General features: G+C 36.0%; 1 protein-coding gene across 4 annotated transcripts in view; it reads right to left on the bottom strand.

The window, feature by feature from the left end:
- Window positions 1-20,224, bottom strand: part of cher (filamin-A) — a 754,003-nt gene that overhangs the window by 478,725 nt on the left and 255,054 nt on the right. For all 4 annotated transcript variants that reach the window (XM_067140703.2, XM_067140704.2, XM_067140705.2 and 1 more), the window contains exon 3: window positions 18,861-18,970. In XM_067140703.2, the coding sequence (XP_066996804.1) occupies window positions 18,861-18,970 (110 nt within the window). The remainder of the gene's footprint in view (window positions 1-18,860; window positions 18,971-20,224) is intronic.

Genomic DNA, 20,224 nt, shown 5'->3' with positions numbered 1-20,224 from the left:
TTTTTGGTATCAGTGTGAAATACTGTAATATCTTAGTGTAGTCTATACTGAACATATTTTTAATGCCCCCCCCTTTTTTTTAAAATTTATGATACTGTATTATATTGTAAATGGGTTAAAGAAAAATTTCTATGATGTTCAATTCTTATGTCTCAATCTCCTTTTTATTAGACTCCTTGACATATTATTCAGTTCATTTTTTTTTCCCCTTATATTATGAACATCGAATTTTCATGGGCTGGAACCACATTCTCTTTAAGTAACGTCTCATATTTTTTTCTATATAACACTTCTCCGCCTTGTCAATACTTTAACATTTTATTATACTTTATTTCCATACATGTTTTGAGAGTAAATACTCTTCTCCAGCAGTGCCAAAACATCAAACTAAATCTTTGGACTTGGTACATTTGTACAAATACAGTTATCAACAGAACAATTATATATATATCTTGAAATCACTTCTTTGTGTCTCAACTGATTACTTACTCACTATGACTTTTAGTAAAAACTTTAAAATAGCATAATTTCAACTCATAAAATGGATAAAACCTATTAAATTAGTCACTATATACTAAAATCTAAAATCTGCTCTGCTCTTGGAACTTAAGTCCTTATTTAAACCTAAAAAAAGAAAATGTTTCTTTTCGTCTAAATTTAAACTTACTATATCATTTAGTAAACACTTTAAATATAACAATTTCCAATTCATAAATAAATAAAAACTATTATGTTAGTCACTGTATGTTGACTTTAAAATATTTTCTGCTCTCTTCTTGAAATTTCTCCTTTCCTTAAGTCCTAAAAAATAAAACATTATATTTATATTTATAATCTGAAATTCAATTATCTTATTTATTCCACTAATTGTCAATTAACTTACTGCTATATTTCTGAGACCTTTCACATAAATAAAAAATTCCTCCTCTTAATCCCGTCCAACCATGCAAGCCATTTTAACCATCAAATTCCTTTAAAATAAACAACCAACAAACCAATTTTAGAGACATTTTTTTTTTACGAAAAAGGCGACAACTCAGATGATTAGAGAATTTTATTTTACTTCAGTTTCAGCTGGTGCCAAATTTATCCAAAAATTTAAATTACATTACACTAGTCTGAATCAAACAAACATATCCTTGCTCCTTTGCTTGCTGTCAATTACCTTACGAGGCTAGCTTCTACTTGTCGCTATGCTGCCGGTTACGTAATGTAGGGGAGGGAGGGGGAGTGTATCAACGACCGGAACTATTTCTTCCACTCTCTCTTTCTCTCCTTCTTCCTTATATGATTGTATGCTAATCTGTACATCACATTTTTTTCATTCAGCGGTTCATTTAAATTATTCTCATTACTGCTTCTCTGGTCAATATATATACTTATTTTCTCTAGAGCGTCCATTAATTTTCCTTTCATTGTTGTGTGCAGTATTTCCATATCTTTATATATTTCCATAAAATTATGATTGTACTCTGTGTGTTCACCCATTGCTGAGAACCTTTTGTGTCTTACTGCATTCACGTGCTCCTTGTATCTTGTCTCCGAACTCCTACCTGAATGTCCTCTGTATTTCTTTCCACAACTTTGGCATTTGATGCAATATACTCCTGATTTATTGAACCTACTGGACCTGTTAACCTCATGTGAATTGAATAAAATTCTCTTAATATTGTTGTTTGTCTTAAATGCAATGTCTATGCCCTTTTTCCTAAAAATCTTCTTTATTCCATATGAATGTCTGTTGTGGAATGTTATTACCGCTACATTCTTCCTTTCTTTTTCTTTTTCCAACATTGATCTCTGTTTATTTATTAACTTGCTCTTTATTTTATCTACATATTTAAGGGGAATTAAAGGGCCCTACTGATCATACTGTAAAATGTCTCCTGCTACTGCCATGGATGGCTGGAGTCCTTCCTAATAATAGGGTTAGTGGTCGTTTCTTTTCTAAAAACCTGGTACTCTAATTCCCTACCTTTTCTCGTTATTTTGACATCTAAGGAGTTCAGCAATCCTCCTTCCTCTGACTCCATTGTAAATTTGACATCTTTGTCTATTTCGTTCATCCTTCTTAATACTTCTACCGGACCTATTTCTTTTTCATCTTTAATAATGAAAACGTCGTCACATCTCTCACCCATATGATTAATCCTTTAATTTTATCAATTATTTTATTTGATTCCAAATAGTCCATGTAAATATTTGCCAGAATACCCGACACCGGGGAACCCATAGCCAACCTTCTCCTGTTTGTATATTTTGTTGTTAAATCCAAAATAATTGTTCTCTAATGTGTATGCTGACAACTTGATAAATTCTTCAATCTCTATTTTATTTAAACTGCTATGTTCTGTTGAATTCCTTCTAACACTATTTATTCTTTTAGAGATGGGGATGTTGGAATACAAGTCTTCAATATCAAGACTATGAATTGTGTAACTTTCCTTCATTTCAATATACCTTGTTCTGTAGCAGATATCGCTTGTATTACTTACTGACTATTGCCTCCGTTGTGAATTTAAAATGTTTTCTTAAAGAGTACCTGTATAAATTTGGCTAACCCATATGTCAGACTATTTCTACATTTTACTACCGGTCTTATGAGAATTTCTTGCTTATGGATTTTGGACTATGTCCTCATAGTGGGCATTCCCGGTTCATATTTATTAGACTACTTAACGTGATTTCAAGAATTATATATAATTGTTCGGTTGATAACTGTATTTGTACAAATGTATCAAGTCCAAAGATTTGGTTTGATGTTATGGCACCACTGAAGAAGAGAGTATTTACTCTCGAAACATGTACGGAAATTAAGTATAATAAGTATTGACAAGGCGGAAAAGTGTTATAAAGAAATTGATTATAAGTCAATACAGACAGGATTGAACCAATATGGTTAAAATTATCAATAACGTCTCATAGACGTAAACGTAACTTGAAATGGTAATTTTTTTAATATATCAAGTGTTGCCCATATCTTCTTTGATACTACTCCTTTCTTTTCTTTCAAGGGAGATTATGACAAACTTTGTCTCTAACTATTCTATTCTATTCTAACATAGACGATCCCTGGAATCTTCTATGTTATCCCAAGTACGTTAATAGTGAAATTACTTCCACTGTGTTCTTGATTATTTAATTTAGATTGTGTGGCACTTAGTAAAATTGTGGCATGGACTTTGGTCTTGGGTTTTCAATTCTCAAATATTTGTATTTTACCTCCAGACTTATTTTTGTTAATTTGTATACTTCTTCCCAATTTCTTAACGCGTTTTGAGTAAATTACCTGCATATAACTAGGACTATCAATCTCCCTAAGATTTCTGTCACTGATCAGTCACCGACAGTGTCACATCGAATAAAAAGAGTGTGATTTAGTACGCACAGAGTAACACGAGTAAGTACCAACAGCATGACAAGGGTTATCACACATTGCCATTCTGATATCGGTCCATTCACCATACGTTTTAGACACATCTTGTATATTTTTTAGTCGCCCAACAGGATTTTGTAAAATTAGTTCTTGGATAATAAAAGTAAAACGTTTTAAATTCTTAGAGACAATACAAAAAGATTAGTCGAACTCTCCAAGATATTCAACCTTAAAATCATGTGAACACATTTCAAAAGCAAACCATCAAAACAAATGACATGAAGATCACCGAACCCACTCACTGGCGAATTCCAAATTGGCCACGTAGCAATCTCTTATCAAAACCACAAAGAAATTATGAATGTTCATGTCAGAAGGGGTGCAAACATAGAGTCAGATCATTACTTGACAAGAATCAAACTACAGTTAAAACCTCAGAAAGTGACAAAAAAGAAGCCACTAATCCCAAACTTCGACCCCAATAGGATCCAACCATCACTACAGAAGAATTAGAGAGAAAGGAGGCAAAAAATTGGCAACAACTCAAAAGCAAACTGATTACAACAGCACAAACACTAATTTCTCTGCAGAAAAGGAAGAGACACCCCTGATAGAATGAGGAAAGTGATCAAGCAATCCATTCTCAACAGAAGGCATACACCAATTGAAACAGCAAGACGGAGAAAAACTACAAAACATTCATGGCAGTGAGAAAACAGACAGCTCAATTGATCAGACATACCAAAAGGAAATTTGGAAAGGATCAACTAATTGAAATCGAAAGACTCTGAAAGAAACAACACAAAATTTCTATAAGAACTTCAAAACTAATCTTGAAGTATATCAACAACAAAGTCTCTGCTTCAAGAAGAAAATGGACAATCAGCATTAAACCACCAAAAAAACTGTGAGGAACTTGCCAGATATTTTAAAGAACTACTGATCTGTCCAGAAACAACACAAAATTTTCACCTCAAGAACCTGAAAATACTAATCAAAATTCACTACTACCAGATGAAGAAATCGCAAGACCAACCAAAAGACTTAAAAACAATGCATCTGGTGAGACAGAATCATAGCAGAAGTTCTCAAATCATTAGGCCCAACAACAAAAAAAAGAAACCACAAAAATCATGCAAGATATTTGGCAAACAGAACAAATCTCAGAGGGCTGGAAAAATGCAATAATTCATCTACTACACAAGAAGGGAGACAGAACAGATGTAAACAACTACAGAAGAATCTCACACGTATCTGTTGCGTATAAAATTTATCCCAGTGTCTTCTCAATAATATCCTTTGAAAAGACAGAATACATAACCTGCAACAAACAAGCACTAAAATTCATGGAGACAAAATATGGCAAAATTAAACCAGTACCACAATTTAAGTATCTTGGTGAAACAATTCAAATAAACCGACTCAAAACAAAAGCAAATGAAATTAGATGCCAAAAGATGGAAACTACATACCAACTAATCCAAAATATGTATCTCCAAGTACACAAAACTAAGACATTACAATACAGTTGTTAAGCCAGAATGTTTTTATGGGTCAGAAACTCTAATTTTGAATAGGAGAGCAGATATTGAAAACACTGAGAAAAAGGAACGCAAAATCACAAGAAAAATTCTAGGCCCAAAACTCACTGTCATACAATACCAACTCAGAGGCAGACAGGAAATCAAACAATACACAAATATTCACAGTGACATTAGAAAACTCAGGTTAAGATTCTATGGACATATTAAAAGAATGCATCCAGACAGACTTACCAAATAAATAGTTAAATTCTACAAAAACAGGAGTAAAGCCAAAACAGACACAATGAAATGGATTGGCGAAATCAAAACCAGATTACACCAGCAGATGTCCAAAACAGAATAATCTTCAGGTCCAAAATTCACAAATGGCAAAGTTGACCAACAGGAAAGACAAAAGAAGAAGGTTGGAACAACCTGGTCTGAAGACAGAAAGGAAGCCCACAGTAAAAGAATGAATGAAATATGGGCGTAATGGAAGGTAAATGCATGCCCATAAGTACTTCATGTAGTCCTAATGGGCTTCTTCACACATAATAATAATAATAATAATAATAATAATAATAATAATAATAATAATAATAATTTCTGCAGAAAAAACAAAATTTTTAACAAATATTTGGGATGCACCAAAATTTCTGAAAACAGATATTGGCCAAATAGAGAGGGTAAAGAAATTCAAATATCTAGGGGAAATAATCCAAGAAAATGGTTTAGAAAAATCTGCAGTAGAGGAGAGGGTACATAAAATGGAGAGAGCTTATGGTGTCACCAAAGATATCTACAATAAAAGATGCCTATCCAAAAATGCAAAAATAAGGCATTACAACACAGTAGTGAAGCCAGAATGCCTATATGCAAGCGAGTGTCTGGCATTAAACTATAATTTAGATAAGCTAGAAATACTAGAAAGGCGAATCATGAGGAAAATATTAGGCCCACAAAACACAGCAGAAGGTAGGAAATTACGAAGTAATGCTGAAATATATCAAAAAATAGAAAATATATCAGATGTAATGAGGAAAAGGAGACTTATGTTTTTTAGATATTTATATCGAATGCAAGATAGTAGATTAACCAGTAAGATTTTCAGATATTTGTGGAGTAAGAAATCAACGACAAGCTGGGTCAATGAAGTAAGAAAGGATTTAGAAAAAAAAAATATAACAACAGAAGAAATAAATAATACAGAAGGCTTTCGGGGAAAAAGTATTGAAAATAGAAGGATTTTCAAGGTAGGAAAGTAAAAAAGACTGGTTCAAAGTGGTCTGAAGACAGAAAGAAGAAACACAGTGAACAGATGAAAGCGTACTGGAAGAAAAGGAAAGAACAAAGAAGAAGGAATTGAAATTGGCACGTGGTCCTCTGGTGGCCCATTCGAAAGAAGAAGAAGAAGAAGAATACACTTCCATGAATGGCACTGACAGCACCTGAAATTGATGTAATGGAAAATTACCGGTAAACTAGCAAGCCCATCAAATGCTCATTAAACAACCCCTACATAATTTCCAATACAACTGAAGTACTATAATAATAATAATTATAATAATAACCTATGCCCTGGCAAATGGGAGTGAAATGTGTCGTTGCGACCATCTGCAACAATAAACTATTGGATTCAGCAAGAGAATCTAACTAGCCTCTTTCACTCCAACTCCAGCAGGTAACCTACAAGAGGTGCCCCTGTTAAGCTGAACAACCCAGTGGAAGGTTGGGTAACCAATCCCAGTGGGAAACTGGGTCGGTGAACCGATCAGTGCTGGAGGCTCGAAGGCTCACAACCTTGGTAGTACCTTGGTTGTTGCAAAATATCACAAACCCCAGTCTACAGTTTTTCAACTGTAGAAAGCATGGCGGAAATTTCAGCTAAAGCTTCTACCCCAGGTGGCAACCAATCCAGCGTCATCTTGTACGATGTTAGCAGGCCTTTGGATTCTGGGGAGCCTGCACCGACATGCTCGGAGGTATCGGAGACTCCACGAAAGATTAGACATAGAGCCAAGAATTTCTTTGCTACCTTTAATGCCAATTCTCTCCAGAGGGTTGGAAAAATCAAACAGCTCACAGATATCCTATCTGAACAGCAAATTTTGATTGCAGCAATTCAGGAAACGAGATTTACAGATGAGCAGGCCTTTTAAACTGAAGGTAAACCTGGTAAGCGTGTCATTCAAACTGTCCCCCACCTCGGCACAGGATTTGTATTAAAATTATAAAATCCTTTTAATCACAACCACCTACTCAATACATTATATTACTCATTGAATTATAAAATAATCATGAGGTGTCTTAAATAAAGGAACATGTTTCGTTCGACATAGCGAACATCATCAGCCTTAATTTACAAGGATTAGGTCAGGGCCCTGAGCTGAATGATAAAAATTGTTAAAAGAGTGACAATACCATAATAAAAAGTAAAATGATAACATTAAACATGAAATTATAACAATATGTACAGATTAACAGCAAGTATGCAGAGGAATACTTTGAATGATGGTAGTCTATAAAGTTAAAACAAACATGAGGTTGTAAAAGTAAAAAGATATAGATATAGTAGATCTTAAATTATATGTCAATGCGTGAAGCGTGGATTAATTGTTGACTATGGAGTTCTTAATTGAGCAAAACAAAAGTTAAAATAGAGTTTATTGAATAGTGCGAGTCAAGCTGAGTCAGTTAAAAGGCGCAAAGCGACGAAGCTAAGGTTGAAATGACGTAAACTTCAGTAGTTAGGAATTCTGTAGGAGAGCCAACACAATGCCAGAAGGAAATATAGGTTGAACTAGTCCGTATTTACACGCTAGCCGTAGAATTAAACTTATACAACGTAGGACACCAATGTGGACTCGTTAAGTAACTATAACTTGAAAGTAGGGAGAGTTCCAGCAAACCAGAATGGATGGAGCAGATTATGGCACAATTGGAGTTAGAAATCTGAAAAGAAAAGGGAGGAGAAATAAAATTATGTTATAATGAAAAAAAAAAAGGTTAGTAAAAGTTAGGAGGCGGCTTACCCTTGGGACTAGTGTGAGCCTATATAAGAAATTCCGTTGAATTTTGTGAAAAATTATCGAAATTCAATCTTGAGCATAATCATATAATGGTATCCTATGATATTACCAATATGTATTCTAATATCCCGGTAAGCAAAACCGTCAAGATTATTAGATCAAACCTTTTAAAACACAGTAACCTTAGCAAATGCGAAATAGATAATTTCATCAGTCTGTTAGAATTTGTACTTAATAACAACTATTTCACCTTCAATAATAGAATATATCATCAAAAGGGCCTAGCAATGGGTGACCCGATCTCGGGCATTCTAGCTAATATCTTTATGGATGATTTGGAAAATAACAAAATAATCAATAATATTAATGGTCTTCAATTATGGTTAAGGTATGTTGATGACACTTTTGCCATTATAGATACACAGAAAAACGATAGTCATAGTGTGCTAACATCCCTTAATGAGCTTGACAATGATGTCAAATTCACTAAGGAAGATGAGATCAATGGTTCTCTAAACTTTTTAGATTTAAACATTTCAAGAGAGAATAATAAGTTCATTTTTCAAATATTTAGAAAGCCTTCTTGTGCCCCCATCACTATAAGAAACGATTCCTTACATCCGCAATCTCATAAACAGGCTGCATTTTTTAGTCTTGTCTATAGAGCATTAAAAATCCCGCTGACAACTGAAAATCGCAAAAAAGAACTAAACTATATTAAGGATTTAGCCAGAATTAACGGCTATAACCCCTTAATGATTAATAAAATCATTAACAAGATAAAATTAAAAACTGCAACAAAATTGATTCCAGACAAGCCTAAAAAAACGAAATATGCTCCCTTCACCTACACAAATCCAGGCCTATTTCAAGTTACTAACCCTCTAAAGAAATACGATATTAATATCGCTTATAGAACCCGATATACGAACCGTAATATATTCTTCAATTCAAATATAGTTAACATTAATCACAATAAATTCTCGAACTCTGGTATCTATAGGCTTAAATGCACCCATTGTGGAATCTCCTACATCGGACAGACTGGACGTAGCTTTTTGACCAGATACCTTGAACATTACAACGCTTCGAAACATAAAAAGTATTCCGCCATGAGTACCCATATGGAAGAGACTGGCCACAGTTTTACTACAATTGAAAAAGACCTTCAAATCTTGAAATACGTCAATAAAAGTAAACTTATGACAGAGTTTGAGAACATTTACATATTCCTAGACCAGCATTTCAACGGGCATCAAAATTTAAATGATACTTCAGAAATTAAAAGTCCAATAATCGAGAAAATTCCAGAACTACTCTCTCTTTTCAATATAAATAATAATAACTTTACGAGAATCTTTAATTATACAACTGTTAATAATACAACAACTACTACCCTACTGCCCTCTCATGCGACACCCCCTCCACGATTACCCGACCCGCCTAAGGAATCGGTCACCCCTCCTCCTCACATGACTCACTCCCCGCCTCTACGTATACATACATACATACAATACTAGAAGCAGCAATAAGGTTACTCGCCAGTTTGATTCGCGCAGCCAACGTTAGCGAACACCTCACACTAGTCCCAAGGGTAAGCCTCCTTCTAACTTTTACTAACTTTTTTTTTCATTATAACATAATTTTATTTCTCCTCCCTTTTCTTTCTTTTCAGATTTCTAACTCCAATTGTGCCATAATCTGCTCCATCCATTCTGGTTTGCTGGAACTCTCCCTACTTTCAAGTTATAGTTACTTAACGAGTCCACATTGGTGTCCTACGTTGTATAAGTTTAATTCTACGGCTAGCGTGTAAATACGGACTAGTTCAACCTGTATTTCCTTCTGGCATTGTGTTGGCTCTCCTACAGAATTCCTAACTACTGAAGTTTACGTCATTTCAACCTTAGCTTCGTCGCTTTGCGCCTTTTAACTGACTCAGCTTGACTCGCACTATTCAATAAACTCTATTTTAACTTTTGTTTTGCTCAATTAAGAACTCCATAGTCAACAATTAATCCACGCTTCACGCATTGACATATAATTTAAGATCTACTATATCTATATCTTTTTACTTTTACAACCTCATGTTTGTTTTAACTTTATAGACTACCATCATTCAAAGTATTCCTCTGCATACTTGCTGTTAATCTGTACATATTATTATAATTTCATGTTTAATGTTATCATTTTACTTTTTATTATGGTATTGTCACTCTTTTAACAATTTTTATCATTCAGCTCAGGGCCCTGACCTAATCCTTGTAAATTAAGGCTGATGATGTTCGCTATGTCGAACGAAACATGTTCCTTTATTTAAGACACCTCATGATTATTTTATAATTCAATGAGTAATATAATGTATTGAGTAGGTGGTTGTGATTAAAAGGATTTTATAATTTTAATATATTGTCCTCAATACGGTTCTATTATGAGATTAATTACATGTAACAGGATTTGTAGTAAAGAAAAAGATTCTGGACTCGATCACAAATTTCAACTCTGTGAAAAACAGAGTCTCAACTCTGTCCTTTCGAAGCACAAACAAAATGTATACTATTGTGAATGTTCATGCGCCAATCAACCCAGCAAAGAGAGACCCGGGGGGAACTGACAGATTTTGGGAAGAACTTGGATACTTTATCCAAGATTCCAGACAAACATACCATCATCTTGCTTGGGGATTTCAATGCCCAGGTAGGCAAAGAAAGTTCCGAAACATCGTTGGAAACTATCCAGCTCACCAGACAACAAATCGTAATGGAGAAAGGCTAACAGAGCTGTGTAAGGCATTTAACCTCGTAATGAAGTCTACTGCTTTCAAACACCTGCCCAAGAAACAGAAGACCTGGAAATCCCCAAATCCCCACCTTGGTGAACTCCAGATTGATCGTGTTGCGATCACACAGAAGGCTCAAAGAGAAATTCAGAATGTGAAAGTTCTAAGAAATGCAAAACTGGACTCTGATCACTATCTATCCAAGATAAAAATCAAAATGCTCCCGAGAAATACACGGAGAGTTTGAGCCAAAATGATTGAAAGATCTGATAGAGAAAAACTAGGATCTAACCACGAGTTCACGCAGAATCTACAATCCGTGGCTGCAGAGAAATGGGAACAACGGCCCGAGGCCCTGGTAGAAACAGCTAAAAAGACGGTTCAGCCTATCAAGCCCAGGAAGCACGCTTGGTGGAACAGTGAATGTGATGCAACAATAAAGCAGAAATGGAACTCGCTAAAGAACCAAGTCAACTGGACAAACATCTTAAATGAGAGAAAGTGGGCAGCAAAAACTATCCGCAGCATTAAACGTGCTTTTGATGAACACTAGCTGGCTCAAATTGAACAGGATTTCAAGAAGAACAATACGCGCAACTTTTATAAAAAAATTCAAAAGCAACTTGATGAAATACGACCCACCGATCTGACAGTTCAGAGATTGCAATGGAAAACTAGCCCATAACGACAAGGAAAACTGCCGGGTCTTTGCAAAAAACTTTGAAAGCCTTCTTAACTGCGAGGCCCTAATATCCAAGATTCACATTTGAAGATAAAACACAAATTCACCCAGATTCACCCCCACCCACATAAGAGGAAATCAGATTATCCAATCCTTGAAGAACAATAAAGTACCAGGTGAAGATTCAATAACAGCTGAATTGTGGAAGTTAGCTAGTGACAATGCAGTGGAGAAATTAATAGAAATCACACATGAAATCTGGACTACCAAAAGACTTCCAAGTGACTGGACCTCTGCCCTAATCCACCCACTTCATAAGAAAGATGACAAGTCAGATGTATTATTGTTAACAACTATTGTGGCATCTCCCTCCTACTCATAACCTACAAAATTCTCTCAAAAGCTCTTCAAATCAGGGCAGAGGAACAGCTAAATCCAGAGCTGGGCGATTACTAAGGAGGTTTCAGGAAAGGACAGTCTTGTGTGGAGCAGATTATGAATCTGAAATCTGTCCTTTCATAACTTAAACTAACGAGCGAGCCTTTTGTAGTAATGTTCATCAACTTTAAGAAGGCCTATGATTCAATTGACAGAACTACCTTAATTCAGATCTAAAAGGAATTTGGCTTGGGCGGTAAAACAAGAGCAATCATCCAACAGACTCTGACCAACACGATCTCAGAAGTGAAGTTCAGAGGAGAGACTTCAGATGCCTATAAATAAGGACAGGAGTTACGCAGGGAGATGGTCTCTCACTCTGTTGTTCAACTCAGTTCTTGAGAAAGTGATCCATGAATGGCACAGAGAAATGAGTTATGGAGTTGAAAGCAGAGTCAGAGTAGGCCACAAGAACAAGAACCCTTCAACTGACTGTCTAGCCATTGCAGACAATCTCGTGGTTTTCGCTGATTCCTTGGATGTGGCCACGAAGCAGATCAACCAGTTTCAAACACAAGCTGCAAAGGCGGGCCTCCAGATCTCCTTTGAGAAAATTAAATTCATTACAAACATCAAACTGGCGCCAAGTGAGCTAGAAGGGACTTGCGGAAAAGTCAAGTGGACTGAAAAATTTACGTATCTTGGGTGAATGGATAGAGCCTAACATGTCCGAAAAAGAAAGCCTTTGCATCATGCATGAATAAAATTGAAATGGCTTACCATCTGACTAAAAATGTCTAACATTTCATCTATATCTCTGAATGCAAAAATCAAACACTATTGCACTGTCATCCGGCCAGAGGCTCTACATGCAGTGGAATGTCTCGCTGTGAACAAAAAAGGCATGACTGAGAAAATGGAGGCTAAGGAAAGGAAGATTTTGAGGATAATCTTAGCTCCAGTCAAAGACAATGGCGAGTTAGGAGACGGCACAACCAGGTGTTGTACTCGCTAGTGGAGAACATAACCGGCGTGAAGCGGAAAAGGAGGATTACTTTTTATGGACACATGGCCCAACACGGTTAACCAACCGCACTTTCACTTTCCTCCAAGAGAAAAAGGCAAAGGGGGCATGGTTCAGTGAGGTACAGAAAGATCTGCAGGAGATTGGGATCTCATTTGAAGATATCCAGGAGTGTAACCCACCTAAGAAAAAACTCCAACAACATCAGAGTTTCCAACCAAAGCCGGAGCTGAAAACTGGAAAGGCATAGACGAAAGAGCAAAAGGAGCAACACCGTCTACGAATGAAGGAATACTGGACCAACATTAAAGCTCAACGGAAACAGTTGAAATGACGTGGTCCATAGTTGGCCGAAACAATAATAATAATAATAATAATAATAATAATAATAATAATAATAATAATAATAATAATAATAATAATAATAATAATAATAATAATAATAACAACAACAACAACAACAACAATAATTGTACCGGAGGTACACCCGCATTGTGCATTTGAATCAAGCGTCTTTTAGTAGCCCATCTGTAATATAAACTCAAATTTTTAGTGGAAGAAATTTGGACGTTTATCGTCAGATGTCTATACTGTCGACTTATGTGCGCCCTCTGGTGCGAGGATGAACAATCAATTTTCAAAGTTATTTTGTATATCAAAGTTTCCTAAACTGAACTATTTGTAGAATGTTTTTGGTATTCTAAGGTTTCTAGCATTTCTATCTATTCCCACCAGTTTAAACTTGTAGCCAATAGGGAATTTTGTACATTTATTTTATCAACCAATCAGGAATTTTTGATATGTATTTGATTATCCAATGGTAATTGTGGGTGTGTCCAGGGCTTCGGCCCAGAGATTTCTGGAACCTTCCTCTCCGCTATAAAAGCGGGAACCTTTTGGGCCATGTGGTCTTTCGATCGCTAAAGTCCAGCAGTAGAGTGTGTTCATGTAGGAGGAGGCAGGGGAGGGCTTGCCTCGTCCATTTCCGAAAGGTCCACCAGCTCAAGGTAATGGCAGACATCTTTTAATCATGTAATCGTCTCAGAAAGCTAGTCTGAGGGGAAGGTTTCAAAATTTTTTCGTAGTGTAAACTTCAATTTCTAGATGTAAATTTTCAAACCAGTCTAAAGAACTTAATCTACCTGGAGTATAAAGAGTGGGAACCATCTTGTATTCCCCTTCAACTTGGTATTGAGGTGACCATGATTTTATAATCTTTAAAACCTATCTCTTAATTTTGTAACTTAAAACCTTTTCACCATCTAGTCAACTCCGTAGTATAGGCTTAGCCTCTGCAACTTCGAGCCATAAGCCCACCTAGGGTTTTAACGATGTTCTAGTGAATTCCAAAGGAGTGCAAGTGTTCGCCTCCAAACATTTTGATTTTCGGCCAGTAAATTTAACCTTTTCTTTTTCACTAAGGCCATATAGAATGGGTACTTATTACCCCTGTTAAAGTTAACTACTATTATTCATTTCCTTTTTAAATGTAAATCAGACTGTTGAGCAGATAAGACAGTGAATATTGTTTGGTTTTGGTAAAATGTAGATTGTGCCTTTAAGAGGCCTGGATCTTTTAAATTTTGGAGAATAGTCTCCTAGAGAGTAATTGTGTGGAGCAAAACGCTCCTTGTAAATGTGGTAAATTTTGAAGCTCAGTTTCCTTGTGGATTTATTTGGTGCCCTTGTTAAATTTGTAACTGGGAAGCTTCAAACACATTTGTAAATCCTTGTTGATATAGATCTTTCTAAAACTGTTTCTTAAGCACATGAGCTAACCTGATCTAGTCCATTGTTGTTTGTGTAAAGATTAAAATCTGAAGAAAGAAAAAAAAAGAGAAAAAAAGGGAAGAAATATTTAAAGGTTTAAATTCAAATTTTATCTTCTCTCTACCCACCCATCCATGCCCGCACCTTCTTACACCTCTATGCACCGAGCTCGATAGCTGCAGTCGCTTAAGTGCGGCCAGTATCCAGTATTCGGGAGATAGTAGGTTCGAACCCCACTATCGGCAGCCCTGAAAATGGTTTTCCGAGGTTTCCCATTTTCACACCAGGCAAATGCTGGGGCTGTACCTTAATTAAGGCCACGGCCACTTCCTTCCCACTCCTAGCCCTTTCCTGTCCCATCGTTGCAATAAGACCTATCTGTGTCGGTGCGACGTAAAGCAACTAGCAAAAAAAAAAACAAAAAAAAACACCTCTATGCTCCACGGTATCCCAATAATAATAATAATAATAATAATAATAATAATAATAATAATAATAATAATAATAAAGCTAGGAATCTGTCAAGACATTACACAGAATAGATATCATTCGAGAAAACCAATTATATGCAGAATTTTCAGCAAAAGTGCAAGAAAGATAAAACTGAAACTGCAAATGGGACAATTCCACAGGTATTCTTTTTTAAATACCTTGGAGAAGTAATTCGTCCTTCAAGATTAAACAGTTTGGCCAATACAGAAAAAGCCTCAAAATTTCAGAGGGCATTGAGATTAATATGGAATCACTACAATAAATTAGTGCTAAATTGAAACATTACAAAACAGTTATCATATCAGAAGCTCTATATACATCAGAAACCTTAACTTCAGGAGGTCATTCTAAAATTGCAGATATTGAAAAATAAGAATGTAAAATTCTTAGGAAAATTTTTGGCCCCACACAAGAAAATGGAATTTGGATCAAAAGGTGAACTGTAGACCTCTATAGTCAAGCAAGTAGTTTCAACAATACTGTACAGAGGAGACATTTGAAATTTTTTGGACATATTTTTAGGGTGGATAATAATACACTCACCAGAAGATTATTCAATGTAATAAATTCCCAAAACAGGAGAATAAATGACTAGAGGAAACAAGAGGGGACCTGAATGAACTCAACATCAGGGAAGATGACATGAGAGTTTGCAAGGTCTTCAGGACCTCAGTAAATAAACGTATGTTTATGGTGAAAACTAGCAGCAGGACTGGTACAAAGTGGTCAGAAGAATGGAAGAGGTAACACAGTGAGTTCATGAAGAGATTTTGGAGAAATAGGAATGCAAAAGTCATCAATCCAATGAACAAGTTCCAACATGCTCTACGAATGGCCATAACAAAACAAGAAGAATAATAAAGCTAAAGTACAATTCAAAATAGCCGTTGACATCAACTGGAGCATGACATAATGGAAAGTTATCAACAAACTAACCAGCTGGCCTCAGGGCAATGACGGAGCATTACACCACCTCGCACGGTTTGTTGGACGAGCAAGATGAGAGGACGTACTACTGGAGCACTTCAGTAAGATAAGTTCTAACTTTCAAGTATTGAAGGGCATAAACAGAATCTGAACATAAATGTTTCTACAGTTCTGAACAATTTTCATCAATTATAAAAGGTATGATTTGATAGAATCTGATTATATTCTTTCAAAAATGAAATTTGTTTGTTTAACATGTTAACCCAAAGTTATCTGTTATAATAGACTTCATGCACTGGAATATGGGGAAAGGGGAGGTTCTGCATGAAGTAAAAACGTATGCCCATATTATCTTCCTTGTTCCATATCCTGAACATTTTTTCATCTTGTTACAGTACTTTCTTGCTAGTCTTCTGTGTATCATCATTCCCATGACAACTACGTGCTTTGCAGTATCATTTAAAAATGGGCTCTTGAGCTCTGGACCCAATTCCCCACAAAAAGAACATGTCAACTTGTGGTTTACCAAATCACAAGTCAAAGTTTTTCTTGAAATATTTCAGGCAAACGTTTTAAATAATTTTTGTGTTCGAGTGTCTCCTTAAGGAAAGCTCTTACATCTACTTGGCATACAGTTTTTTATCCAAATAACTCACAGGTTTCATTCCATAATGAGGCATCTTAACTGGGAATGATTCAATATGCATTATAATTTTGTCACACTTCACCAGGCATGGCATTTCCTTTCAGTTGTTTCCCCACATTGGCCCTGTGAAGATATTCCTTTTGAAAGTAAATCTGCCAAATGATGGACTCTTCATTCTGTAACGCTGTGTAAAGCAATTAATGTTTATGTTTATTATATTATAATAATAATAATAATAATAATAATAATAATAATAATAATAATAATAATAATAATAATAATAATAATAATAATAATAATAATGTGCACTTTCCTACAGACTGTACAAAGTAAGCAAAATTAGTTCATCTAAGTTTCGGTTCTTCTTTCCTTCGGTGGTGTATTTTTTTACAGCACTAATTTCTATGCGGCCTTGAAGATGTATAAATAGTGTTCATATTCATCAGAAATATCAAAACTCTCCAAAATTTCAATTTGTTTCAGCTCCTTAAACATTGAGAAGCAGGATATCTTGCACCTGAAATAAATATTTGTAGAATTCAGAGCAGGTTACAAAGTATGTCTTTCACATATATGATTGTTCCTGCTCATGCTGCAATATACTGAAACATTCATTTCGGTAATAGTGGTTGGACACACAATGGAGATTTGTAGTAGTACAACTAAAGAAATAGAATAATACTAAACAGAATACCATGCCTACTCACCCACATGGAGGTCCACATTTTTTTTCTTCCACTATCTTTCATGGTAATTTACATGGCATGTGCCACAGAGTTTTGCTTTCATAATAAGTTCATTCTTGTACATGAGTATTCCATACTCCATTCTTGCATTTACGATTCACTCCCAAGCTATTACACTATCACTGGAATAATAACAATAATAATGATTTTATTTGCTTTACGTCCCACCAACTACTTTTACGGTTTTCAGAGACGCCAAATTGCCGGAATTTAGTCCCGCGGAAGTTCTTTTTCGTGCCAGTGAATCTACCGACACGAGGCTGACGTATTTGAGCACCTTCAAATACCACCGGACTGAGCCAGGATCGTACCTGCCAAGCTGCGGTCAGAGGGCCAATGCCTCAATCGTCTGAGCCACTCAGCCCAGCACAAATCACTGGATGCAACGCTTTGCAATACATTCAATCTGTGGTTTTAATCTATTAGTTGCTCAAGGAAACTAAAATGGCACTATAATGGAGTCCACCTCAGGTAGTGTTCTTGACTGTGCTGCTTCCATGTGGTTCACCACAGAAGCATCGTGAGTCCAGGACTCAAGACACTTCTGGATTCACTGTGAATTTCTGAGGCTTGCAACATACCGGATAGAATGAGGACTCTAGTTGTTTCTCAATGCAGATTAGATTTATATCTCAAAAAAGGCTGATACCCATAACTCATTTTTGTACACATATGGACTAGTGACATTTCTCAAATGGCAGATTCAATTAGAATAAATGGCCATTAAATAAGAGACTGGTTTAATGCAAAATTCTAACAAGATCAAAAGAAGTGCCAGTGGTGGCAGTAGAGGAAACTATAATAGTGAATGTGTGACACAGCAATGTTACAAAATTGTGGGAATGCAAATGATCTCAAAACCTTAATTAAAATCAAATATTTTATGCAAGGAACACTAAACATTATCCAAAGTAGGTGTGCTCAATATCATAGGAAAGTCAAACTGAACTACATGAAGGGTTCGCAGCCATTGTGAACCAAGTCACATTTTTAAAAAATATTTTGATATACCTGGTGTGAAAGTTACTGGAAACTCTGCTCTATTCACTGCCTTCCTTAACCACATAATTAGTTCATTTGCTGTCCTAGAGTTGGCATCTTTGTAAAGAACAAATGAAGATGGTGGTTTCATTCACAGCCACACTGAACCAAGTCCATATTTTACTAATGGTATATTATCATAATTAGTCCTACTATCAAACAAATAGCTAACAAAAATTAGTAATGATTTTGAAACTTCTGAACCCTTAGATGAATCTCACCACAGTAAGTGATACTGTTAATAACTGACACAAAATTGCAAATATATGACTGTGAGAAATGAATAGTTTATTTTATATATCGCCATATTTATATTTACATTACTACATCAGTGTGATTTATTATCTATTAAAAACTTTTTGACTTTCAAATATTGTCATATGGACTTGGTTCACTATGGTTTTGAACCCCACATATAAATAGTAACTACAACAAGTAGTAGGCTACCTGGTGCCACAGCATCCACCAGAGCTCCAACTGCTTTCCCATCATTCCAGTCTGATGTGAAGTTAGTAATAGGAAGATCTGGAACTTTGCTCTGGATCCAGTGCAGTAACCTAAAAATTAAGAATAGGTAAAATAATTACCCTTCACCTTTTCGTCTTCTGCATCATTAAATAGATTAGGTTAGGTCACTAGGATTAATGGAAATCTTCTGTTAAAAGAAAAAGGAACAAATTTTAATATAGTAATGAAAATAGTCTTGACATATAGAATGGTCACAAAATGTCCTTTTTGAACAAATATATAATATTTCAGGAACAAAAGCAGTCCCCAAAATCTAGCACTTTAACATCTTCATATCCTAGTTGCGCCTACGAAAAATGCTATGGTAAATATTTTGGGAGAAATACTGACCCGCAGCACATGTATCATGAAGAGCAAGAATTCTTCAACATTACTCGCACAATATTGAACATTAAATGACAGAACCTTACCAGCCAAAGTTCTAAGCTGAAATATTTCACAAGCAGTTTTCACAGGCGCACCGACGATATGCCACTGTCCTCTGCCAGGTTTGAACCTGCTATGTCGGAAACAAAACTGCAACTAACTACACCACTAGGGTTAACAATCTCTCACACGTAAATATTCTAACCAATTGTGCTGGGACATAATCTTTAGACTTAAAGAAAAGGAGGTTAGCAACCAACCGTGTTCCAAGTCTAGTTGCACAATAGTAAATATACAGACAAACCTGCCATAACCAAACCAAACCCCATGGCGCAACAGCCACAAAGGGCCTTGGCCTATGAAGCGACCGCTGCTCAGCCCTGAAGGCCTGTAGATTACGAGGTGTCGTGTGGTCAACACGACGAATCCTCACGGTCGTTATTCTTGGCTCTCTAGACCGGGGCCACCATCTCACCATTGGATAGCTCCTCAATTGTAATCATGCAGGCTGAGTGGACCTCGAACCAGCCCTCAGATCCAGGTAAAAATCCCTGATCTGGCCAGGAAACAAACCCCGGGCCTCTGGGTAAGAGGCAGGCACGCTACCCCAACACCACGGGGCTGGCTATCCTGCCATAACAGACACCTTTATTCAGCAGATATCTCTCTATATGGACAGTTTTCCATGAAATAGTATTTTGCATAGGGCACACATTTAATAAGCCTCATTTAAGCAGACAAGTAGAGCCCCAGACAGCGGACATCTCCGTAAGTCTCGTCCACTTGTCTTAAGCAGACACTTTACATGTTCGAGAACACTTTTATACAGCAGGCTATGTCACCTTTTCTTTCAAAAACCATTCTGCAGACTTACGGGAATTCCTTTCGAATGTCTTCACTGTTTTGAGTCCAAGGAA

This window comes from Anabrus simplex, chromosome 2 (genome assembly GCF_040414725.1).
Source record: "Anabrus simplex isolate iqAnaSimp1 chromosome 2, ASM4041472v1, whole genome shotgun sequence".
In the NCBI taxonomy this organism is placed as follows: Eukaryota; Metazoa; Arthropoda; class Insecta; order Orthoptera; family Tettigoniidae; genus Anabrus; species Anabrus simplex.
Note: the sequence above shows the minus strand (reverse complement) of the source record. Positions and strands in the feature narration are given on the sequence as shown.